The following is a 26,225-nucleotide window of genomic DNA, read 5'->3' as shown; positions in this document are numbered from 1 at the left end:
TATTTTTGCCGGTTCACCTTGAGACACAGTCTATGTTCTGACGGGGAACTGAAGCTGTTATCTATGCACTTAAACTTATTACCTTACTTTTTATTATCATCATATACATACATGAAATTTGACCTCTGCATTCAACCCATCCTAAGCATTTCAGGAGCGCCTGGGGACTTGGGGTTCAATGGCCACATCGACAGACGGAGCTGGGGATCGAACTACCAGATTTCAAAATACTCATGCTGGTTTACAAAGCACTAAATGGTTTAGGGCCAAAATACATTTCTGATCTTCTGCTATGTTATGAACCATCCAGACCTCTCAGGTTATCTGAATCAGGTCTGCTTAGTGTCCCCAGAGTCACAACTAAACATGCAGAAGCAGCGTTCAGTTTTTATGCACCAAATATCTGGAACAAGCTCCCAGAAACCTGCAGGACCAACTCCAACTCTGAGTTCTTTTAAATCAAAGCTTAAAACTTTCCTGTTTGTTGCTGCCTTTTATTAAACCAGATAATGATCTTATACTGCACTAGAGCTTTTACTCTTGTGTGTTATACTCTATTTTAGCTTCTATCCTAGCTTTTATTTTTAGCTTGTTTTTATTTTCTAATATTTAACGTTTTATGTTTTTATAACTGTTTTAATTATGTCCTTTTGCACTTTGTCTTGAATGTTTGTGTAAAGCACTTTGAATTGCCCTGTTGCTGAAATGTGCTATAAAGCTGCCTTGCCTTGCCTTGCCTTACCAACCTTCTGGTTAAAGGATGACCTGCTTTACCCACTGAGCTACAGTCTTTAATGCGCCCATGCAACCAGAATCATATTTTCCCACTGTGGTAGTACTAATTGTACATAATTAACATTAAAAAAATCTGAGTACCACTAGAGCAGGGGTCAGCAACCTTTACTATTAAAAGAGCCATTTTAGGCTCAAAACAAAAACAAAACATTTGATCATTGTGATGAAGGTAACGCAGTTTATAGTCTAAGTATATAGTATATAAGTCTAATGCAGTGAGGGCCAAAGAGCAAATGTACTACAAAGTATTAGGGCCACATTGAGGGAAAAAACATCTGAGATTTACAGAATTAAGTCATAATATTACGAGAAAAAAGTCGCAACGTTACGAGAATAAAATCATAACTTTACGAGAAAGAAAGTATCAATATTATGACAATAAAGTCATAATTTTACCAGAAAAAAAGTCATAATATTATGAGAATAAAGTCATAACTTTATGAGAAAAAAAGAAAATAACACGTAAAATTACAACTTTATAATATTATGACTTTATTCTCATAATACTAAGACTTTTTTCTTGTAAATTTAGGACTTTACTCTCGAAATCTCAGATTTACTTTTTTTCCTCAATGTGGCCCTAATACTCCATCATACTATAGACCTACAACAATGATAAATACAATTGAAAATGTAAACAAAAAACACTTATTCATTTCCACTAGCTTGTATTATAAATCCACAGGGAATCACTGGAGAGAGGAGCTAAAGAGCTACATGTGACTCCAGAGCTGCAGGTTGCAGACCCCTGCACACGAGTAACGTAGCCTACGAAGTTACTGAGGTCAAAGAGTTATAGAGCTGATAACTCCGACCGTCGACCTTAACTTGAACGCACCATGTAACTTCTCTGTACCCGCCCATCTGAGGGTCACCTGACGTGCTGGCAGTGATTTTATTGGTCCCTGCTACCTGTCAATCATAAACTCAACCACGTGGTCGATAATAACATGGGTGGGCTCGAGGGGGCGGTGGTGGACTGTCAGCGATGATTTGGAAAATAATGTAGTCAGTCACGCATTAATGAAGTTAAGTAATGATTCATCACGCAGGTTTACACGTTAAATTGTACGTTAGAAGAACAGCGTCGGTGTGACAGAACCAGAGCTCGACAGGTGACCTGTTGGTTTTCGTTAGAGACGGTAACTAGAGAGACGTTAGCTAGTTGAACGTTAGCTTGGTAACGGTAGCTTGGTAACGGTAGCTTGGTAACTTTAGCTAGTTGAACGTTAGCTTGGTAACAGTTACCACCAGGAAGAAGAAGTGTCACTGCCTGCCTGCCTGTCTGCCTGCAGCACCCAGGGGAGACGAGGAGAGACCTGTCTGTGGTCATGGCTGCCCTCGGTAACTCCGGGGCCACTTCCAGTCCCATGGTGGTCCTGGCTCCGAAGACTAAAACGAAAAAGAAACACTTCGTGCAGCAGAAGGTGAAGGTGTTCCGAGCCAGCGACCCGGTCCTGAGCGTCTTCATGTGGGGCGTCAATCACTCGGTGAGTCGGCTGGTAGCTAAATGCTAATCTATCTGTGTGTCATGTGTGTGTGTGTGTGTGTGCTAGCTTCGTTAGCAGCTAGCTAGTGAGCCAGCTGCTGGTGTTGCACTGAAATCTGTGACCCGTCAAACTCTGACACTAGAGGATCATCTGTAGACAGAAACACTGATGCTTTCACTAAATAGTGACAGGTGTTGTGCTCCAGATCTACAGACAGACTTATACACACACCTGACACATGTTTCTGTTACACAGCAGTTGTTGTAAGCAGCTATTGAAATGCTAATAAAAACTATGGACTTTGGTCCAGCTTTCAAAATACAGTGAGGGACAATGGTAAAAGAAATACAGGAATATGATAGCATTTCATTGAAACTGATGGGATAATAAGATAAGATAAGATGAACCTTTATTAATCCCCAGAGGGAAATGCAGGTGTCAAAGCAGCAACATCAGCAAACATCAGCAAACAGAGTGAAACACAGGAGAGGTACAGGCATACAACAATTATAAAAACAATAAATAGAGATATTAAAGTTACACAGTGAATGGGTGAACATAGTGTGTGCAGTCCGTCAATACATAAATGTAGTATGTACAATAAATACATGTAATATGTGCATATGTGCAGTGTATAAAGTGGTATATAGGATGTAGTGTAAAGTAAGTGTAAAGTGCGCCAGTGGATAGAGTCCAAGATGGAATGCAGTATAAAAAGTGCAGTGGTGAAATGTAACTAACTACATTTACTAGGGCTGGGACAATTCACCATTCATCTCCCTGATTCTATATTGTCACGATACTTGGGTGCCGATTCGATATGTATTGCGATCAGGGAATGAAATTAGCACCTGCCACCTGCCAAATACAGGGTAAAAAATAATATTTCTTAATATAAGGAAAACCTGTCTGCCATGGTGGCAGGTGACCTGAAATTTGTACCTGCCACAGCCAACATTTACCATGTATTTGGCAGGTGGCAGGTAAAAATTTCAGGTCGCCTGCCACCATGGCAAACAGGTTTTCCTTATATTAAGAAATATTATTTTTAAAAAGCAACTCTAAAGCCTAAATTAAATATAGTCATGGATTAAGGTTACATGATATATTCTATAATTCTACGGTCTGGTACCACTGACTCAGTGTTTACAATTTTAAAGCGTTCTACCTAAATTTCAGAAGTGGCAGACAAAAAAATGGCCGGTAGAAATGTTCAGTGACCTGCCACAGTGGCAGGTGAGGAAAACGGTTAATTTCAGACCCTGATTGCGATTTTTAAGTATTGCGATTCGATATTGCAATTTTTTTTACTAACTTTTTTAACACTAGACCATGGGAAAAAAAGTTGAATCGTACACTTCTAGGGACTTTTACTTTGGAAAATATCTAAATTAATACAAATGTTTGAATTTCAGCATGTATGTAGTCAGAGATGTCCTAAAGTTAAATACTGTATATCAGTCATTGTCAGGCTTTATTTAAAAAAAATTCCAGCATCCCCAAAGAATAAAGACTTTTCCCTCACAAATTAGTGGTATTTTCTCTTAATTTATAAGGGACATGTAATGGTTTATACTTCTGGTGAATATAATCAATCAATCTTATTTCTATATGTGTATTTTGTATGTAAAGTTCCTTTGTTAACACCTTATTTTGAAAACCGGACGTAGTCACACGTGTATACTTCCGCTAACTTCGCCAAATCCGTCGCTAGCTCACCCCGTCATTTCTGTTCTCTGTATACATCCATGGTCAGCTCCATTGGGGCCGTTTGAATGCATTTAACATTAATGTCAGTATATGGCTGCTCTACAGTTAGAGCGTCAATTTGACCAGAGATATGAAAGTGACGGCTGGCGGTAACTTCCTTCTACCTTTGTATAGACTCAAATGGAGCAAAAATATTGATTCTGGCATTAAAAAAATGGTTTCAAAATCGTTAAGAAAAAATATGTAGTGTTACATTCTCAGGTATATGAAAGGCTTTGGTTTTGTAGCCTCCACTTGAACATCCGTGAAGAAGCCCAGTCAGTATTGTAATATTATAAATCATGGTTTCAAATAGCCTATAGAAATGCAAAATTGTTAGTTTTATGCTAGATCTGCGGTTGATTGACAGGAAATTACTCTGCATCAATTAATCAAGGAATTAATTGTCAGATTAGCGCTGCAACTAACGATTATTTTAATGATTAATTGATGAATTGTTTAGTCTATATTATACAGCGAAAAACACATGTCACAAGGACCCAGAGCCCAATGGGACATCTTCTTATTGCTCTATTTGTTCCGTCTACAGTTCAAACCCCCCAAATATTCAATTTACAATGATGTAAAATTTAGAAAGGAGAATATCTGAGAGACTGGAGAAAAAAGGAACCAGAGAATAGATGTGTTTGCTTGCAAAAAAATGACCTAAATGATTATTCAATTATCAAATTACTATCATTTCAGCTCAGATTAATTGATAATGACAATAAATGTTTGTTGAAGCCCTATTTTAGACACTAATGTGGGCTCTGATATGATTGTTTTTTTTAGCATTTACCTCCTCTCTTTCAGATCAATGATCTCAACCAGGTGCCTGTTCCTGTCATGCTGCTTCCTGATGACTTTAAAGCCAACACTAAGATCAAAGTCAACAACCACCTCTTTAACAAGTAAGACACAGAAAGGATTGGTTGAAATTAGGGCTGTCAATCGATTAAAATATTGAATCACGAGTTAATTCTGATTAATCGCAAATTAATCCCACATTTTTATCTGTTCAAATTGTACCTTAAAGGGAGATCTCTCGAGTATTTAATACTTTCATCAACATGGGAGTGGGCAAATATGCTTTATGCAAATGTATATATATATATATTTATTACTGGAATTCAATTAACAACACAAAACAATGACATATATTGTCCAGAAACCCTCACAGGTACTGCATTTAGCATACAAAATATGCTCAAATCATAACATGGCGAACTGCAGCCCAACAGGCAACAACAGCTGTCAGTGTGTCAGTGTGCTGACTTGATTATGACTTGACCAAAACTGCATGTGGTTATCATAAAGTGGGCATGTCTGTAAAGGGGAGACTCGTGGGTACCCATAGAACCCATTTTCATTCACATATCTCGAGGTCAGAGTCCAAGGGACCCCTTTGAAGATGGTTTTCCAGTTTTTCCTCGCCAAAATTTAGCGAAAGTTTTTAGCGTTATTAAACCTCCTCCGCGACAAGCTAGTATGACATTGTTGGTACCAATGGATTCCTCAGGTACTGTAGCTAGTTACCTAGTTAGCTAGCTTACCGTAGCTAGTTGAATTGTAAATAAATTAGAATGTACCAGACATTGTCTTGTCTCTCATTATGCTTATTAACTTGACACATGACAAAGTCTGAAGTCTGTGTTGGACTGTAGAGTTTGACAAATTCTTAAAACATCTGTCAAAGAACATGTGAAAGATGTGTTTGTGTGTGTTCAGCCAGCTTCTTCTCACTCTCCTACGTCTTCTCCTTTTGCAGAGAAAATCTTCCAGGACATTTCAAGTTCAAAGAATACTGTCCTCAGGTCTTCCGAAATCTAAGGGAACGGTTTGGTATTGAGGATCTGGACTATCAGGTGTGTGATGTACTGATGTACTCTTCAGTATGCATCTGATGGCAATTTGTTGGCTGACAATTGTAAATACAAAGACGTGTATCTAGAAAATCACATTATTTAAACTAGATGATCTTTACATGTACCTGTGTGCTTCATGTTCTCCAGGTCTCGTTGACCCGCAGCCCCCCAATGAGGAGTGTAGATGACCAGGGAGAGGGACTGCTCCTCAACTCCTACGACCGAACGCTGGTCATCAAGCAAATCTCCAGCGAAGATGTTGCAGACATGCACAGCATCCTGTCTGAGTATCACCAGGTAAGGTCTGGATGGTTAAAGGAGAAGTCTGGTGTTTTGTTCTATATTTTACTTATTGTCAACAAACCTCATGAAAAGACCAAAAACCAACAGTGTGTAATAGCGCCTCTCAATACTTTCTGACTTTCCTGCCCTGTCTGTGGCACTCCGACATGTACTGTAAATCTTTAAAAACTTGTCACAAATATATAGTTTCATTTAGGGCTCGGGCAATACATTTAATTAATTAAACCTATTTTAAACCTGCCGTAGTTTACGGGACTGTCGTGATTCCAGATGGCTAGCTGACTGGCTATCTCGTATGCGACTTCAACAGTTGCATCTACAAGAGGGACAGACTGAAAGTGCTGATTTGCACTCCCGGTTTATGTTTCCCATTTTTGGGGCTTTGAAGCTTCGGTGAGAAATATTCAAAGGTATTCAAAGCTTTGCAGTGCAGCACAGCAGGCTTACATGTCCTTCTGTCTCCCCTGTTTCAGTGCCCGCGACAGCAACGCTGCCACTCTACTGTACACACACGCACCTCTACACACAACAAACAGCGATATCCATCTGAGAATAACTAATAATAATGAATGTTGAATATGAATAATGAATAGTGTTATGGGATTATTCCTTATTTTAAGGGCTATTTTGGGAGTTATACATTATTATTAGATACTTATATATGTATATTTAAAAAAAAAAAAAACTTGTTTAAAAACCTTAAGAAAAAAAAATCTGATTCGGAGGTTCAAAGCTTTCAGGTCAGCTCTAGAGTCGACTGAAAAGTCTCTATTTAATTGAAGCATTTGGTATATGGAGTGACCTACTGTATATGTTTTGAATATGCATAATAATCACCGCCGTGCAGGTGGTTCAGGTCTTGTAATAAAGTGCTAAAAAATAATATATTTCAATCATTTCTTTTTCTTCCTGCATTTTGCAGGGGGAAAAATCTGTTAAACTTATGAATCATCCTTAAGCTTATATTTTTAGGCCACATCGGCCAGCCCTAGTTCCTGAAACAGCTGGGTGTTGCAGTTTTTAGCACATGCTACTCAAACAGGAGGAAATAAAGCATTTGTCGGGGACTATTTTCAGCGGTTGATTGATCCACATTTGGAGCTCTACTGAGTATTTGTGGCAGCAGGACAGTGTATGTGGGACTGAGTCAAAATAAACTAGTGTGTTCATGGTAATGACGGAACATGTCACCCAGAGGTGTTGTTTGGACAACAATGGAGCTCTATGACACAGAGGAATAAGAAATATCAGGTTTTGGTTACACTGACAGAACTTGTTAGTAGATATATTCAGTTTTGGTCTTTTCATGGGTTCTGTTCTGTTTTTTTCAAATGGAAACGCCCTCTCAGTCGTTTGCAAAAATCAGTGACGTAGGTTACCAAAGTAAGCTAGGCGAGGTTAAGCGGCTGTGGATGGAAGCAGCAGAAAAATGCATTTTAGCCACTTAAAAAAAGAGTTTACATTTAGAATATTTTCATTGCTTTACCTTTGCCGTCAGATAGCCCTTTCTGACGAGGAACTGAAGCCATTATATCGCAGTCTTAAAAGCCACCAGACCAGACTCCATTCACAATTTTACCTTGAGGAACACGGCAGTTGCTGGTCTACCACTCCATCGATCAGTTAGTTAGTTTGTGTTATTGTGTGACTTTTGAATCCAAACTAACATGGCATCCACACAGCATTACATTGCTTAGCCTCTGTGCTAGAACCCTGTCTCCTTCTCCAAAGTGGGAGTGTGCTGACCGCCATCTAAGTTATTGTATGTAATGATACACAGACTATGAAGATGTATATTATACTGTATGTAGCAGCGCCATCATGCGGAAATCTACGTCAGATCATGTGGGAAAACAGTTTTTAGAAGGGCTTGGGAAAATAGTATTTTAATGGTAAAACATACATACTTTGACCAAAATTGAATGTTCGGATTTGAATACATAAAGAACACCACTGGGAAGCTACAGAATGATATAAAAAAAAAAAATATATATATATATATATATATATATATATTGGACCCGCCCTTTAATGACAATAACAAAAATGTAGAATATCACCAGAGGTGTACTGCGAGATTATGTGTTATCATTATTAATAGAATTTTAATCTGGACCCAGATCTGGCAAACAGCTGGGTTACATGAAATTTGGAGTAAGTCACAGTTGTTGCAGCAGTGAAACACAGACTATAATTGAGCTGCCCCATGAGCATCTTGAATCTGAATCCTTTCTCCCCAACTGCCTTCTGTTCATTCATTCATCATTCATTCATCTGCTCAGTACAAAATCTAATGGATTGTTCATTGTGCCACACCCCAACCCTCCAAAAGATTTCATTCAAATACATCGCAGCATTTTAGAGTTACCCTCCCCTCAGCACAATTAATAGAAATTTTATCGAAATCTCAATATGGTCTAATGCAATTTTCAAATAGCGGGAGGCGCAATATTTGTTAAAAGGTGAAATGTGTGTCAAAGTTTCTGTACCAAACAAATATGTTGTCGTGCTGGAGTTATGTCCTCGCTTACACATCATATTCTGCAGACTTAAGAAAACATCTTTGTTTGGTATAGATCCCTGCAAACATCACATCATAATCATTTTAATGTTTTTAAGTGAAAATTAGAATAATATGTAAAAAATTGATAATTTCCTTTAATATTACAAATCAAAGTATCAGTCAAAAGTAATCACAATTAGAGTTTTTTTTCAAAATGGTTTAAAGGTTTGCCTGTCAGTCTCCAGACATGGTAACACCACACACAAAGAGCCTGAACGTTCACCTCCCGTCTGCTTTACTGAACTGTGTATAAAGCTTCACCTCGACGGCGCTGTGTGTGTCCTACTTACAGAATATTCTCTTTAACCTTTGTTTGGCCCCTTTGTAGCTAAAAACCTAAAATAAAACGAGTTCCTAAAATGAGCACTTCCTGGGGGATTTTTTTTTATTTTTCTGCCTCATAGGTGAGGGAAGTCGACCCAAATATCACTATTTTTACATTTATACGTCTTGCCGGGAGCAGCAGAGTGGTGCAGAGAGTAGGAAGACGGCTACATATTCAACCTGAGGACGGCAAACATCTGTCTTGCTGAAGTGCCCCTTGAGCAAGATCCTAAATTTGGCTTTAAGGTGCCTCATTCAGACTGAACCTGACTGCTGCTGACCTCCGTGTGGGGAAACTAAATGAGAATATATATCTACAACACTGCAGTGCGTCGGGAACAAACACTCCGTTATGTGTTGTTGGTTCATTACAGATATGCAAATGTTCATATCAACACATCTATGTTTATGTAAATAGTAGGGTACATTTGTAAGAGAGATACGAGCGAGGTGACATACTTTCACCTCTATTTTGTTTGTTTCCATGAGGTTGTATTTCACATTTGCTGCCAGGCCTGGTATCAGCAATCATGCTCGCTCGGCCGGGTCGCGTGGATACTTCAAAACTAGGTCTCACTTCAGGCTAAACATATCACTGAGGAAACTTTTGCCTGCTTTGAGCTCTTATTGGAATGTGTAGCCTGTGGTTACGCAGCCCACATAGAACTGGGAGGGAGATGAGGAAAAATGGCAGCTCTGTTTCGGGGTGTTTTTTTAATTCACTTGGCCCTGAATGAACTCATTGTTATCAGAGCTCCTGCGTTGACATTGCACAGTTTCTCTCATTCATCATGACAGTTTGCAGGTTGCAGTTTATTGCATCAGTTTTCTTGTCAACATTTAGTGTTTGGGATGCACGTTTGGCATGCTGAACAACTGTTTTGTATTAAATGAAATACTGAATTATTTTGTAGTTTATCAGTTGCAAAAGAACTCAATATTTAGATGCTGTATTAAAACATTTGGGTCACGCATGTTGGCTTTGCTGCAGTAGGCTTTATCGTTGTTGTACTTTTGGCTTTTAGATATTATTTGGATGAATCAGGTTTTGTGTGTTTTGGCAGGCGTAGGGATTTGGTCTTGAGATCAGCTTTCAAACAAACATTTGCTGTATTGTTTTTGCACCTCATAATTGTATGACAGCCTCTGAAGGCCTCATCAGTAATTCAGCTGCCTTTGTATAAATGATTTGGCAAAACATTTACCTTTTTAGACAAATATCATCTCACAGTGAAGTATATATTTTGTCATATCGCCAATGCTGGCTTGAGGGCACCATTTGTTCTGTTGGTTTATGCACTTGTCATTCTCTTTGGTGTAGAGCTGCAACAATTAATCGAGTAGTCATTCGACAGCAAAATTATTGGTCAGCTACTTTAATAATCAGTTAATCATACAAGTTATTTTCACGCTAAATATTTCTAGCTTCTTAGTTGTGATTATTTGCTGCTTTTCTCTGTTTTATGTGATCATGAACTGAATATGTGGGACAGCATTTTTAAGAGGTCATCTGAGGTTCTGGGAACTGCGATGAGCATTTTATTTTTGTGCCTCCACGCGGGCGACAGCCCTGGCCGGAGGCATAAAAATAAGACCCGAATGCTTCAATTAGTTTTTGTTTTTTATTATTTAAGTATGTAAATCCCAAGATAGCCCGTGAAATAAGGAATAATTCCACAACATTATTCATTATTTATATTCAACATTAATTATTATTAGTTATTCTCAGATGGATATCGCTGTTTGTTGTGTGTAGAGGTGCGTGTGTGCACAGTACTGTAGCAGTGGCGCTCTCTCGGGCACTGAAACGGGGGAGATGGAGACAGACAGAAGAACATGTCAGCCTGCTGCGCTGCGCCACGAAGCTTCCAATACCTTCGAATATTTCTCACCGAAGCTTCGAAGCCCAAAAAATGGTATTTGGAGCAGCCCTAGAGTTTGGGAGCAATGTACCCATGTAGTCACCAACCGCTTCTTGTCACCTGCCAGATGAGCGCCTCACCAGCAGGGTGTCACACACAAACTTATTCATGTGCCAAATCCAACAAGTAGGAGTTGCTGGTGTAGTGATAAAAGTGTTTTCACTGGGGCTCCTGGCTAATCCTGAGACACTGTAGCTGGGGTTTGAACATGGCTCGCTGTGGTGCTGGGTGACTGTTTTTCTTCTGGTACAGGTGCCCGGGAGTGAGACATTTTAAAAAATCAATGCACAAAACAAAGCAGTATTCGGTCGAGTGACACCTTTTAACATCCTGCCCAGTGTGTTTCATGGGACACTGAATGAGGTCAGTCTGAAGCGAGTGTCTATTTTAATTGACTGAGCACGGCTCAAAGTGTAACATGGATTCACTCAGTAATTGCTTCTCATTCAAAGTGACCTTTAAAGAATGCCAAATGTAATGCATTTTAACACTGTTCATGTCTGAATCTTTCATCTGTGAATCTGCCTTTTACTATATTTAACTATTTGTATGTTTTAATATTGAGACTGCCCATTGACATCAGTATTCTGCACTAAAACTTTCTGCACCTGCCATGCAAATTCACAGTTGTTTCCTGTCTGCAGCACATAGTGAAGTGTCACGGCAGCACCCTGCTGCCACAGTTCCTGGGTATGTACCGGGTGAGCGTGGACAGCGAGGAGACTTACCTGATCGTCATGAGAAACATGTTCAGCCACAGACTGATTGTACACAGGAAGTACGACCTGAAGGTGAGGAGGAACTTCACGGCCTTTAATCACACATCCCACTTCTCATCACTGGTTCACAAAGCAATGAGGAAGTTATATAGAAACGAGTTTGCTCTAACATGACCCTACGATGCACAGGTAGTAAAGCAATTTTATACATTTTGCTTTCAGAACAGAAGCGGCTTCATACTCATACTCTGTTTCTGTATCACAATATTTATAATAATGATAATAACCTTTATTTGTATAGCTCCTTTCATACAAGAAAATGCAGCACAAAGTACTTTACAATTAATTAAAATAGATAGAATGAACATAAAAACAGAGATAGAATGTCATAATTATTGGAAAATAAAATACTCTTGATAAAATAAGATAACTAGAATGGCACTCGGAGAGCACAGACCTCCGCCCCCCTCTCCGTTCAGCTTGCACCATCATCCACGGGTATTTTTGTTTATGTTGAGATCAGCTGCACGTGGGCGAGCATCGTAAAACACTCCATTCAAACTGGACAGAAACAAAATAAAACTCACCTAAACCGTCGTCGTTACTCTTTCCAACAATCACCAAGTGTGCTTTGGTCGAACTCAACCGTAATTTCACTGAGTTTAATGTGAAAAAACGCTACAGTTGTTCCTCCCACCACCCATCCCCTGCTCTCTCTCTGTTTCTCTCTCTGAAGGAAGAAGGTGGGGTCATGCGTCATCAACGCGTCATCAGTTACACTGCATCTGTTATACCCTGTGGTCTTAATGTTCTTGCTGATCATAATGCTTAAAAAAATTCCTGAATCCGAACCATGATACTGGTCGACACCAAAATCGAATGGATTGTTAATTTTGCCACACCCCACCCCACCAAAACATTTCATTCAAATCCATCGCGGACTTTAGGAGTAATCCTCCAAACGGACAAACCAACAAACCAATGCTGGAGAAAACACAACCTCCTTCCTAGGGCTTCGGCCTTGGCGGAGGTAAAAATAAGAGGAAATAGAATACATAAAATACACAACATAACATGGAAAATAAAACCCACTGAATTATAATAATATTTAAATCAGTAGCCATATTTGCAGCATGCACGTATACATCAATAAACACTGCAGCAGCTGCATCGAAGGACCTCCATTCTGTTCTACTCTGTTTTTTTCTTCTCTTCATCAGTGGTGGAGATTTATATTTTTAAGACGAAAACTCAAAAAGTATTTTGCCTCTTTGTTAATAACAGTTTGTTCTTGCAGGGCTCTCTGGTGGCTCGTGAAGCAAGTGACAAAGAACGGGTAAAAGAAACATCTTGCCTACTCTCCATTTATATCCTGATGTGTCCAGCTGTCTCCTCCTCATCCCATAATATGTCCTGCTAAAGATGTATTCTGTTCCTAAAGGGAAAAGAGCTTCCTACCTTCAAGGACATGGACTTCAGGAACAACTTGCAGAAGGTGTATGTGACCGATGAGCAGAAGGAGAAGTTCATGGAGAAACTCAACAGAGATGTGGAGGTAGGTGGCCTGTTAAATGTCTTTAAACGTGACACTGTTGTTGCACACATCTACCACACGGAGGCAGCATCGGCACATTAAGGACGCACCACTCATGTGATGCCATTTTGGCAGCAGAAGGAAGGATGTGAAATTAATTTACTAGTGGAAGAGGTAAATTTAGATATGAAAGGATTGGATTGAACATAAAATGATTAGTAGATTACTCTGTTGATAGAAGATTATTCAGCAGCTATTTTGATAATTGTGTCATTTTTTAAGAAAAATGCAAAAAAACAGAATTTCCAGCTTCTTAAATGTGAATATTTCAGAATAAGAATAACATACAAAACACAGAGAACTCTGCATCAGCCCTTCTGTGATAACAAATTGAATATCTTTGGGTTTTGGACTGTTTGACAGGCAAAACAAGGCATTTGAAGATCTCACCATGGGCTCGGGGAGCTTGTGAGGGGCATTTTTTGTTATTTACTGACATTACAAAGACCAGATGATTAATCATTGAGTCAAGAAGAAAATCTGCAGATTAATGGATAATGAAAATAATGGTTAGTTTCAGCCCCAACATAAACATGGCGTGTTCTCATCTGTGAGATAGTTTTAGGGCTGCAACTAATGTTTATTTTCATTCTCAGTTAATCTGCAATTTAGTCAGAAAATTGAAAAGAAAATGCCTCTCTCAATTTCGACTAACACTTCTAAGCTCAAAGATATGAAAGACATAAAAAAAAGTTTTTAAAAAAACCCATCAAATTCTCGAAGCGAATTCCGGTTCTTAACAAATACCCCGCTCCCATTTTCACCAGTTTCTGGTGAGGCTGAAGATCATGGACTACAGCCTGCTGCTCGGTATCCACGACGTGGGTCGAGCTGAACGGGATGAGGAGGAGGGCGAGGAGGTTTCCAACGAGGAAGAACCAGAGGCGGAGAACGGCCTGGCACTGGGGGCTACGGTGGGCTCTTACGGCACCTCTCCAGAGGGAATCGCTGGTTACATGTCCTGCTGCAAACCTCTGGGGCCCGGGGAGTTCGACCCCTATGTGGATGTGTACGCAGTCGGGAGCCTCCCAGGTGAATTCTATAAAATAAGATCATTCAAGACCAAAACTAAATTATGATGTTTGGAAAGAATACTTTCCCTCCAGATACCGATGTTAATACTTAAAATCAGGGTATCTCCTGATACCGATTGCCAGTCCGATACCAGTCCTTTTTCTTTTTCCCAAATTAAAAAACCTATACAGCACTTCCTCGCTGCATGAAACTTATTAGTATTCTTTTTATGTCCTTTTCACTGTTTTATGTAAATTGAGTAAATCTGAGTTTTGGCCTGTTGAGCAAAACAAGACATTTGAGGGCGTCACTTTCAGCTCTGGAAAACTGAGACTGTTTTTTTTATAGGCATAAATTGATCAATTAATCTAGAAAACAATTGGCAGATTAATCGTTAGTTGCAGCCCGTCCAAAGACGGAATCCTAAATCTTCTACATACTGTATGTTCGTCTGTTATGATATCAGCTCCACTATCATCATCTAGATCATCTGGGAAATAATAATTTATAGTTTTAGAGGCTTTGATATTATTTTCTTACCAGGGAGCTTTAATCTTGATGATTGTTGAGACCTGTCACAATAGAATACTGTCAATACCGGCCCAATAAAACAACGCTGATTGTGTCTGATTGTCTGCCTTTCATCTCAGGAGCTCCTCAGAGGGAGGTCTATTTCATGGGCCTGATTGACGTACTTACTCAGTACGACACCAAGAAGAAAGCCGCTCATGCAGCGAAAACTGTCAAACACGGGGTGAGTAGCAACGAGAGAGGAAGGAAAGAGGTGGAGGGCTGCTGTCAGGTCGTACCTGCACGGACGGCAAATGTTTGATGTTGGCTCTCATGTCATGAAATGTACGATGTATACAGATGATGTTGATGACCTTCCTTTTTTTTTTTTTTTTTTTGCTTTGTCTCCATCTCCTCTCTCTTTGTTGCAGGCCGGTGCTGAAATCTCCACAGTCCACCCCGAGCAGTATGCCAAACGATTCCGCGACTTCATCTTTAACATCTTTGCGTAACACTCGGCTATGAACGCTGCCAAAAGTCGATCCAACTGAGAGCTAAGCGTCTATTTTACCATTGACCAAAAATAGCATGCGCACACACATATCATTATTTAAATGTGGTGATCTGAGGCGAGACTACTTACGTTGTAGCAACATAATGTACTACTTCTGATGCATATATTTATTTTTAAGATTTAAGATGCATTTCTTCTATTAAGCACTCTTTAAAGGAATAACTCTGGCGCTTTAGGGTACATGGAAACAAACTGCTGTTGATCAGTGTTAGACCACATCAGTGTGAGATCAAATATTTCTGTTTTTTTCAGGCATGAACTAAACTTAAAGGAAGAGTTTGACATTTTGGGAAGTGCGATTATTTACTTTCTTGCTAAAATTTTAACAGATTCATATCACTCATATCATGTGTCTGTTAAAGGTTCCCTGTGGAGTTTTTTACCTCTAGTAGCGTTATAGAGTCATTTCTTTATGAGTGGGTCCCCGGTTTGTTTGTTTTGTGCACGAGGACGCATGTGCACACTATGCGCATTCCTGCAAATGGTGTCCCACTACTCCACTGATCTACAAGTGGCGGTAACACACCAAGATGTGCAACAATGGGCCAGCAAAGGCAGTGAAGAAGAAGACCGCTAGCAAGTGAACATGTATGTAAACAGTGCTGGATTTATAATACTTAAAAACTGTGGCTGTGTCCAAAATCACATACTATGTACAACATACCCAATATGTGTACTATCATTCAACATACGTTTGTGTGAACAAACAGTAATTGACAGCAGTAATTTACTTTGTCACTTCCTGAGAGCCTCCTTGCTGGTTGGAGACGTGTAACCATGGTAACCAGTGCCAACCTTGTGTGACCAAAACAGCAATTTTTTGAGAATCAAAGTCAAATTAATTTTATATATGTATATTACTTATACTAATACTTAAATTGAAGCATTATTGATGTTACAGAGCTGTCCCTCAACATCTGTTGTGAACGCTGTCTTTACCGCATTGAATTGTGGGATATTTATGTAGTGTCCAGCATTTGCATACTGTAATATTTCACCAGAAATAGTAAGCAATTTGCGTACTACTGGCTTCATACTAAGGTTTCGGACATACTAAAATATCTCACATACTGTGTTGGCGTACTAAATAGCATGTTAGTATGGAATTATGGACGCAACCTCAGCTTTGCAAATGTTTTATGAAGAAGGAAATGTATTCAACGTGTTTGTTAGACCTCAAAGATGCAGACAGTATGCTTTTCACTGAACGTAAACATAACTTTTTGTTTGTTTACGAGAAAACTCCACAGGGCACCTTTTTAAATGTAAAGCTGTAGGAGGACCAGGAGACGGTTAGCTTAGCTTAGCATAAAGACTGGAAACAGTGGGAAACAGCTAGCCTGGCTCTGTCCTGAGGTAACTAAATCATCTTGCCAGCGCCTCTAAAGATGACAATATGTGGTTTATGAGAGGTTATGTGCACAACTCGTTTTTACATCTGTTTTTGTACAGATTAAACAAATGAGATCTAACTTGTTGATTAGTGAGCTTTAGAGGAGCTGTTTGGCACATTTTGTTATCTTTGAACAGAGCCAGGCTAGCTGTTTCCCTCTGTTTCCAGGCTTTATGCTAAGCTAAGCTAACCGCCAGCTGGTTGTAGCCTTGTATGGTATAATATCGATCCTCTAATCTAACTGTCAGTAAGAAAAAGCAAATAAACGTAGTTCCCAAAACTTTAAACTATTCCTTAAATCCTAGAATAGTCTTTAATGGAGATGGGTATTAAACAATAATGTAAGTCTAGACTCTATACTTGATATTATGTATCTATTGAAGCAGGCCATTTGAATGTTTAGAGTGCCAAATGTGTGGGATCAAAGCTTTAGCCTAGCAGGATTTACACCTTGCATACAATTGGCTTTGTTGTGGACAATCTGAATGGATCAGATCTGATTTTCCACCAAAGTCTCTCCTAAATTTAAAAGAAAATGTACAGAACAGCCTTGTCAATGGAAATGGTAAATGTGTGATATTTAAATAGAGTGCATATCCAATAATTTAGCCTGTAAACATGTTCGGCGGCCCTGCATCTCTGAGCTACCAGAGCCTGTGAAGAGAATGTAGGGTAGCTGACCTTGGAGCTTTTTCCTTTACCCACAGAGCTGGGCCTGCATTAATGAAGTGACTCGTCCAAATTTTCGGATCAGTCCTGTCTTTTTAATGAAATACCTTCACGTGTCGATGTGTAATTCGACATCAAAACACTTCCTGAAAATGAGCCCATCCATCGTTATTCTGGACAGACTCCTTTTTGAACGTGACGTAGTGTTTTGTGCATTAAAATGGCAAAATGTGCGCTATGTGAATCATTGTGATAGGATTAAGATTTAGACAAATATAGCAATAGAACTAGGAACTATTTTCTGTGTATTGTAATGACCTTTGAGATTTAGCGATAACCAGGGTACTGTGTAAAACATTGTTGACAATAACACTACATTTGAGTAGCTTCTGCAGTTAGCCTTAACACAGTGACATGATACAGCATTCCTAAACACTGGCAAGGCAGCGTAGACACAGTTCACTCTGTATGATGCCTCATCTACTTGGTGATTGCACATGGTGTATTTTTGCAAATCAGCTTTTGGACCAAAATATATTTTACAAAGAATTTCTGAAAAGTGTTTGGCTTGTTATTATTTGTGTGATGATTCTACCCACCTAGAAACAGAAATGTCTTTTTCCTGCTGTTGCAGATCTTACTGTCGTCCACCATTTGGTTCAGACAGAAATATCTCACAAACTAACAGATTAATTGTCAGGATATTTTGCCTCTAGCGCCACCAGCAGGTTGATATTTGTGGTTTTATGTGAAATTTCTCAACAACTATTGGATGGATTGCCATGAAATTTGGTGCACATTTGCATGCTCCCCTCAGGTTGCATTGTATTCATTTTGGTGATCCCTTAAAGGGGAACACCACCTAAAATTAAGAATTCCAATATGTTATTTCCATAGCCTAGGAAAGTTCAATCAATATCTGTGAACATGAGCTACTCTCTCTCAAATCCAGACACCAGAGAAGTAAATCTCAAACTTGTGATGTCATCGGGTATAAAGTCTGGAGTTGCTCTATAGACAATGAATTGGAATGTTTGTTTTCTTTTTTTTTTTACCCAAATGAGCTTTATTCTATTGTAGTGTTGACAGTTGTGAAACAGAAAATGTTCCCATATACTCAGAGCATTCCCCTGGGTGCTCTCAGTGTCATCTAGAACATCTTTTAACTATTTGCATTGTTTATGGAGCAGCTCCAAACTTTACACCCTATGACATCACAAGTTTGTATTTTAGCACTCTAGTTTTTGGATTTGGGAGAGAGTTGTTCATGTTTACTAATATTTTTTGGACTGTCTTATACCATAGGAATAACATGTATGAATTTAGAAAATGGGCATGGTTCCCCTTTAACTTTTCATTTGCGCCATCATCAGGTCAAAATGTATTCGTCCAATACTTTTCAATACAATGCATTTTTTACTAAATACCATAGACTGTATATAAGAAGTGGACATAGTCACATAGTGACGTCACCCATTGATTTGGGGACTGCCATTTTGAAGCCTCAAGTTCGGCATTTTGTCCGTCGCCATCTTGTTTTTTTTGCAACCAGAAGTGACACGAGAGGGTGGAGCTAAGTACAACTGAACACTGACGTTTTTAGGCGAACAAAAAGATTATAATTTGTCATGACCTGAAAACACACTGTGAAAGGGTTAAAATTCTAAGACGAAAACACGGACAACTCCCAGACCGGACAACGCCGTGGTAGCAACCTGTCAATCACAAGGTAGCCACGCCCTAAAGCATCCCCTGCTTTATGGTCTATTTGACTCTAAATGGGACCATAATTTACTAAATGAACATCATGCTGTACTGAAGAAGACTTGAAACTAGTGATTAAGACCATAAACTCATGTTTACAATGTTTACTGAGGTAATAAATCAAGTGAGAAGAAGGGTCATTTTCTCATAGACTTCTATACAGTCAGACTTCTTTTTGCAACCAGAGGAGTCGCCCCCTGCTGGCTATTAGAAAGAATGCAAGTTTAAGGCACTTCAACATTGGCTTCACTTTTCAGAACCGGAGTTTGCCTACTGCTAAATACCTGCAAAACGAATGACATTTCCCATCAGCCTCAGCTGTACTTTGTGTTTTAGTAATGACAAGTGTTAAACTAAGATGGTGAACATTGTTAGCATTATAACTGGGAAACATCAGTATCGTGAGCTTTTTAGCATGCTGACGTTTAGCTCAAAGCTTCACAGTGATGCTTGCATGGCTGTAGACTCTTGTACCTACAGTAAATGGTATTCTCAGAGCAGTAGTGTACTTGTCCCTAAGTGGTATTTTGCAAGTCAGAATATCAGATGAACTGTAGGTGTTTGTCATTACAGTTGATTTAATCAAGTCTTGAATAACATTGTCAAGGATGCTGGTTTTTGTCTCACTCTTTCCTGAAGATATGTTTTTGCTGACTGGTTCCTTCCTGTTTCATCAGAGGAGACAATTTGCTGACTGGTTCCTACTTGTTTTACCAGAAACTTAATGGATTTAGACAATAGGATTCAGGCAGGATGAGCAGCGAGGCAGAAGGAGGGCGTCGTTGGAGAGGTCAGCAGAGCTACAAAGTGCTGACGATCCGGAGAGGCAGTAGGAACGCCACGTCCAGCAGAGCAGACCCCATTAATCAGCATGAGTCACAGCCAACACAAACGTTCCTGCGTTTTCTCCGTATGACGCTGACCTCAGTTGTGCCCTTAGCGAGGACACATCTGGGCTCTCACTCTCCGGTTTGCTCAATGGCATCATTTCATCAGAGGAGGTGACAAAGTCGCACTTACGCAATTTCATATGAACACGTATAGAAACTGTTCACCATCAAGTTCAACCCAAAACTGTCTCAACTAATCAAGCCAGATCTGCTCTGTCATCACCTGCACAGGCTGATAAGAAGCCAAACTGCAACACACTTTTAAAGAGTGCTGAAATAATGGGATAATAATGAGGATGTGTGTGTGTGAGTCTAGGTTAAAGAGCCCCCTTCCTCAGTGATGTGCCCCCGGCTTCCCACCTCCTCTATACTCTGGCCGTCACTCACCGTTCCCCCACAGCTTCCTGGCATTGTTCTCTGCTATGTGTTGTCTGTTTTTACCGTTTCTGCACCATTCCTACCAGCCGTGTACATACACACACCATCATGCAAGGTAAAACACACCGTCATAAAGTTAAAGCAAACTAAAACCTGATGATAAAATGAATTAAGATCTGTAGAAACCAATTCACAGACCTGAAGAGATTGTTGTTGGAAAAATCTGTTTGTTTTTTTTTGTTTGTTTTTTATAACGTGTAAGCAGACCAAACTAACTGGGATCCAGTACTCATGCAGCTGGACGGAAATGTGGATCAGTACAGGCGGACCATGCCCACATACTGTATTTTGGTATAACCTATGGTGTGGTGGAAGAAGTAGAAGTAAAAGATGACTTTAACCCACCCATGTGCGGAAAGACGAGTGCAAAAAATACTGAACACTTTGGTCCAGATTGAAATATCTCAACAACTACTGGATGGATTGCCATGCAATTTTGTAAAGATATTCTTGACCCCCAGAAGATGAATCCTTGTGTCTTTGGTGACCCTCTGACTTTTCCTTTAGCACCACCAGCAGTCCAAATTTTTCTCTTCTCCTGGGAAATAGCTCAACTTTTACTGGATCGATTGGCACAAAATTCGATACGGACATTCATGTCCCCCAGAGGATGAATGTGTCTCAGCGATTATTGGAAGAATTGCAATGAAATTTCACATTCATGCCCCCAAATTAATAATAATCGCTTTGATGATCCCTTAACTTTGTAACTAGTGGTTGTTTTTTTGTGTCTTATTCTGTTCGTACAAGTTTCTCCCATCAATACTGAATAGACATTTTGGGAAACACCTTCTATGTCTGAACTGAACAAATTTCTTTTTTTTTCAACTGAATATATCACATTTACTTTAGCTGTGTGGGCGTCCCTGGACCTCTACACCACTTCCCACTGCTGACTGAGCATGTCCTGTTGGATCTGTGTGTGTGTGTGGTTGTGTGTGTGTTAATGAGAAGCGGGAGGGTTTAGACTCCTGGCTGCTTGATTGCTCAGATAGCCGTCAACATCAGAGCTGGAAGGAGTCATCTGGTGTCTGCAGGCTTCACACGGAAAACTCTCCAGAAGACAGCAAGGTCTCAGGAGGGACCTGCCCTCTTCATCTCCACTACACTCCTCATCACAACAAGGTATGGTAGAGTTCAATTCTATATTTTCTACCTGTTTCCACCTTAACTTTCTATATGAAAGAGGAACTCACATCAAAGTATGTTTACTGCATATGTGAAAAAGTGTTTTGTGGCTCCAGAGAAAAATTGCCTCAAGTGATGTCACTTGAGTCAGCATCAGTTGGGTCTTAAGTTTGACAATGAAAAAAAAAAGGCTTCTGTGTTTATGAAGTTAGAAAGCGGTGAGCTTACCAGACCTCCGTAGCCCATTCCTTATCTCTTATTGAGGCTACATTGGCTGCTACTAGCATAGTCTCCGACCAAACTGTCGGCGGTTGAGTTGCATTGTGGGTAATGTGGGTGCCATGTTTTGACAAGGAAGAAGAATGCATGCAATAAAAGAAAATATACTTTTTAAAAACTGTCCATAGGAATGTTATAGGAATGCTAAATCGGCAGAGTAGCTACTCTTTAAATGAGCAAGTATGCTTTAAATGAACAAGTATAACTTTGATTCTAAACAAAGCCAAATGTGCACTCACAGCATGATGCTGGTTGTGAAATCACTTTCTAATAAGCTGTTGTTGTTTTAGTAGCCACTTCTCAAAACCATTTGAGTAACATTTCACCGCAGCCCCCCCCCACCCTCTCCTCCTCCTCCTCCTCCTCCTGTGCTTCTGTTATGTAACGTCTGAAAACATAATCAGATTAACCACAAAGTAAATCTGAACTCTGTCCAGATATGAAACAGTTTTCCTCTGCTTTTCACTCCAGACCATGAGCGCTCACGAGCACAACATATCGTCGGACCACTTAAATGGCACGCCGTGGTATATCTTTGAATGCACCCTCCAGCTGGACGTCGCCGGAGACTACCGGCGCATCGCCCTCTTCCTGATCTACCTTTTCATCTTCATGGTGGGCCTGCTGGAGAACGGGCTGGTCATCTGGGTCAACTGGCGCCGACGCCACTCGGCCAACGGGGTTCTCTTCTGCATCATCAACGTGAGCCTGTCGGACCTGATGGTGATCGTCATCCTGCCTTTCTTCATGATGGAGGTGACCATGGACAAAGTCTGGCTGTGGGGACGCTTCCTCTGCAAGGTCACCAACCTCATCTACGTGGTCAACTTCTACAGCAGCTCCTTCTTCCTGGCCTTCATGACCCTGGAGCGCTATCTGTCCCTGACCAGACCCTCGTTTCCCGCCTTCTTTCCCGTGGTGGGCCGGCGCCGCTGGCTGCTCTGCGGAGGTCTTTGGGTGTTCTCGTTGTTCCTGGCCCTGATGGAGAACGTCCACGTGGATATCCTGGAGTGGGACGAGCCGGGCTGCTACATGCTGCCCGAGCACAACTTCACCGAATGGTTCGTCTCTGTGGCTTTCCTTTGCCTGATCTTCCAGTTCCTGGGCCCCGCTGCCGTCATCATCACCTGCAACGTGCTGATTGCTCGTGCAGTTCAAACGGCGCCGGACGTGCAGGGCCGGCGGGACGTGTGGCTGGTGCACGTGTACTCCCTGGTGTTCGTCGTATGCTGGCTGCCCTACCACCTGGTCATGTTCCTGATGATCATAGACGACCTCGACCCCATGCTCTTCAGCTGCAACGCGGTAGATATCCTCTACTTCTCGTTCAGCGTGGTGCAGGGCCTGTCTCTGTTCCACTGCGTCGCCAACCCCATCCTCTACAACTTCCTCAGCAAGAGCTTCCGCAACAACCTGATCAACACTGTGGTGAACTACATACCCAGAGAGGACCAGCTGGTAGCAGGGATCCAGCCCAACGCTGCCAACGGAGGCGGGGGAGACCCGGAGAAGCAACGCAAGCTAAGTAACGCCAGCACCAGCCAGTCTGATATTGGATCATAAAAAAAGAAGGTGAGATAAGAAACGTAAGAGCTTCAGGAGCGAGACGTTTTCTAAGTGAAGAAAGATTTGACAGAACTGAAACCAGTCTTGGTGCTTCAGAATACAGAGGCAAAGATTGAATGTATCATCTCACTCTGATCATAGACTTATTGTGGTGTTTGTTACGCAACTGATGGGCTCACAGACACCTACTCTCATAATCCACTTCCTTTCTTTTTTTTTTTTATTATCATGTATCTGATCACAGTTTTAAACCGAGGAAGGCAGGAAATGTCTGACCTGTTTTTTTCCCCCTAAAAGCTACTCAACTCCCACAGGAACTCATGGCAACCTCTCAAATCTCACGGCACAGGAGAAGAATAGTGCCACACCAGGAATGTGTGTAAACAAATCTGCTGTCAGATAAGAGCACATAAACATCTCTTGCCAATGTGAAAATGTAACGGTTTTATTTCATTACAAATCAAACAGATAAATCATAATTCAAAACACACTATGCGTATTTATCTGTTCTTGAATGCCGCTGTAGTCTGCATGTGCTGTAATGTGGTTAAAATGCAATAAAACTCCACCAAATACGTTTTTTATCCATTTAAGCTGCAGAACCAGAGTTTGTACTTGATCATAAAAGCAGAGTAGAGCGATGAACACACTTGGGGACATGTGTTTATTCTACTGAGACGCTTTGCTGTTCTTGCACTTCGCTATCTCCCTCCTCGCAGCCTTTATTACTTTATTTACTTCCGTTTTTCTGTCTCCATCTGGAATGTGTCACGTTCAACAGTTTCAATGATAAGAAGGCAGAAAAAGGAAAAGGGGTTGTCTGTCCACAGATGGCACAATAGCAGGAAGAGACCGGGCTTTACAAAAGGGCAAAGGTCACAAGCCCCCTGGAAGCAGGAGGTTCACAAAACTACGCAGATTTCTGCAAATTCATCACTGAAATTCTGATGATGGATGGATTTTGTTGTCCAGGACACTTTAGACCAGTTATAGAGCTGAGATTAACCACTTCCACAACTGGTGTACAGATAACACATTGATTTTAAAGGAAACTAAAGAAATGATCATTCTAATTATGAACAACATAATCATTTAAAGGTTTAATCTGCAAGAATTAACTAAAAAACAATCTATAGACTGACATAAAAATAATCCCTCTCAATCATCACTTATGCCCCACAAGAAGTGTGTGGTGGTGTCTGTTTCTGCAGAGAACGTTAAAAAATAGATGTATAAAAAATGAGATAGACAGACAGGCAGGTGTTGGCTACTTGACTACCATTCAAACTATGATAGGCCTGGCATGTCATCGTTGTAGTACACTCAGAAAAAACAATCAATTATCAAGATGGGGCGGGAAAATGATTTTCCCAAGGTGCTAAATGCGAGATTGGGAGCATTTCTAAAGCCTCCGACGGCTCTCAACATGGCGACAGCTGAACCGGTGGCTCGTGGCTAACGTTGCTAACAGTGCAAACAATGGCAAAACTGCTGACAGAGCTAACAGTGTTTATCTGTTGCTTCCGCAACAGCGCTGTCGGTTGGGACGGCGTTATCAGCTGTGACCGCCGACATTACTCCTCTATATCTTTACATAGCAAATAGATGCATTATTAATGCCCTGGATATTGTATAGAGCACCTTTAAAGTGGGTGTTACCTACAGTACATGACAGACCAGTAGCACCATTAGCAAGATCAGAGCAGATCCACTGCACCTTCTAAAGCCTGAATATGCACTTCTATCTTCAGGATGCAGGTATAGCAGGCCCAGTACTTGGACTAAAAGAGACATTGCATCTTTTGTCCCACGCAACATTCAGCTGCTTAACAAGCTCTGATCACTTCCTCTGAATTTGGAACGCACTTAAATTTGCACCCGATGTCCGTTATCGATTTCCCAAATTCTGCTTTTTATAATGTTTTTATGATGGACAATATATCAGTATCGTGACATGAGACTTAATATCGTCTTAGATTTTGGATGTCATAATATGGCATGTGTTCCTGGTTTTAAAGGCTGCATTACAGTAAAGTGGTGTAATTTTCCCATACCATACCTCTACCATCATTTGCATTTACCCACTCAGTCATTATGATGATGATTATTTATCAAAATTCTTATTTGTGTAAATATTTTTGTAAAAGCACCAATAGTCAACCCTACAATATCGATATTTGATTTTCTCCATATCGCCCAGCCCTAAAGTCATGTATGGTTGTTGATGTTCTTTTGATATTCTTTTATGCTCTTTGTACAAAGCAAATTCCCCTAGGGGCAATAAAAGTTTCATTCATTCATTTCATTTAAAGAACAGTGTGTAACATTTTGGGGGATCAATTGACGGAAATTGAATATAATATTAATATGTATGTTTTCTTTAGTGTATAATAACCTGATAAGAATCGTTGTGTTTTCGTTACCTTAGAATATCTATATATAGTTCCTCTTCACAGAGTCCACCATGTTGCACCGCCATGTTTCTACAGTATCCAGAACGGACAAACCAAACTGTTAACTTTTCCTGCTTGGGCCGTAGTAGATAACGTTACTCGCTCCCGTTGCCACCGCTCTCTCTCTTGCTTCACCACTCATTTCCCACACACACACAGTCTAGGCACTGGGTCTGCTCCAAATGGCTCTAGAGAGGGCTAATCGCGTTTTCACGTCTGCCAC

At 40.4% G+C, this 26,225-nt stretch overlaps 2 protein-coding genes across 2 annotated transcripts; both read left to right on the top strand.

The window, feature by feature from the left end:
• Nucleotides 1-1,562: 1,562 nt before the first annotated feature.
• Nucleotides 1,563-18,043, top strand: pip4k2ca (phosphatidylinositol-5-phosphate 4-kinase, type II, gamma a). The gene is made up of 10 exons (XM_037772608.1): nt 1,563-2,285; nt 4,848-4,945; nt 5,803-5,899; nt 6,047-6,196; nt 11,656-11,802; nt 13,028-13,066; nt 13,172-13,285; nt 14,092-14,356; nt 14,989-15,092; nt 15,280-18,043. Exons 1-10 carry the CDS (start codon nt 2,127-2,129, stop codon nt 15,358-15,360), a joined length of 1,254 nt encoding a protein of 417 aa, XP_037628536.1. The 5' UTR covers nt 1,563-2,126; the 3' UTR covers nt 15,361-18,043.
• Nucleotides 18,044-19,628: 1,585 nt separating this feature from the next.
• Nucleotides 19,629-24,039, top strand: gpr182 (G protein-coupled receptor 182). Its single transcript, XM_037774134.1, has 2 exons — nt 19,629-21,701; nt 22,455-24,039. Exon 2 carries the CDS (start codon nt 22,458-22,460, stop codon nt 23,544-23,546), a length of 1,089 nt encoding a protein of 362 aa, XP_037630062.1. The 5' UTR covers nt 19,629-21,701; nt 22,455-22,457; the 3' UTR covers nt 23,547-24,039.
• Nucleotides 24,040-26,225: the final 2,186 nt, after the last annotated feature.

The sequence above is a fragment of the Sebastes umbrosus genome, chromosome 6, assembly GCF_015220745.1.
Source record: "Sebastes umbrosus isolate fSebUmb1 chromosome 6, fSebUmb1.pri, whole genome shotgun sequence".
NCBI classification, from domain to species: domain Eukaryota; kingdom Metazoa; phylum Chordata; class Actinopteri; order Perciformes; family Sebastidae; genus Sebastes; species Sebastes umbrosus.
Note: the sequence above shows the minus strand (reverse complement) of the source record. Positions and strands in the feature narration are given on the sequence as shown.

Excerpts from the sequence above, each read along its gene's own strand:
- pip4k2ca (XM_037772608.1), top strand. The coding sequence starts at position 2,127 with ATGGCTGCCCTCGGTAACTCCGGGGCCACTTCCAGTCCCATGGTGGTC. Across the intron at positions 2,286-4,847 it reads TGTGGGGCGTCAATCACTCG|ATCAATGATCTCAACCAGGT; the intron begins GTGAGTCGGCTG and ends CCTCTCTTTCAG. Across the intron at positions 15,093-15,279 it reads CGAAAACTGTCAAACACGGG|GCCGGTGCTGAAATCTCCAC; the intron begins GTGAGTAGCAAC and ends TCTTTGTTGCAG.
- gpr182 (XM_037774134.1), top strand. The coding sequence starts at position 22,458 with ATGAGCGCTCACGAGCACAACATATCGTCGGACCACTTAAATGGCACG.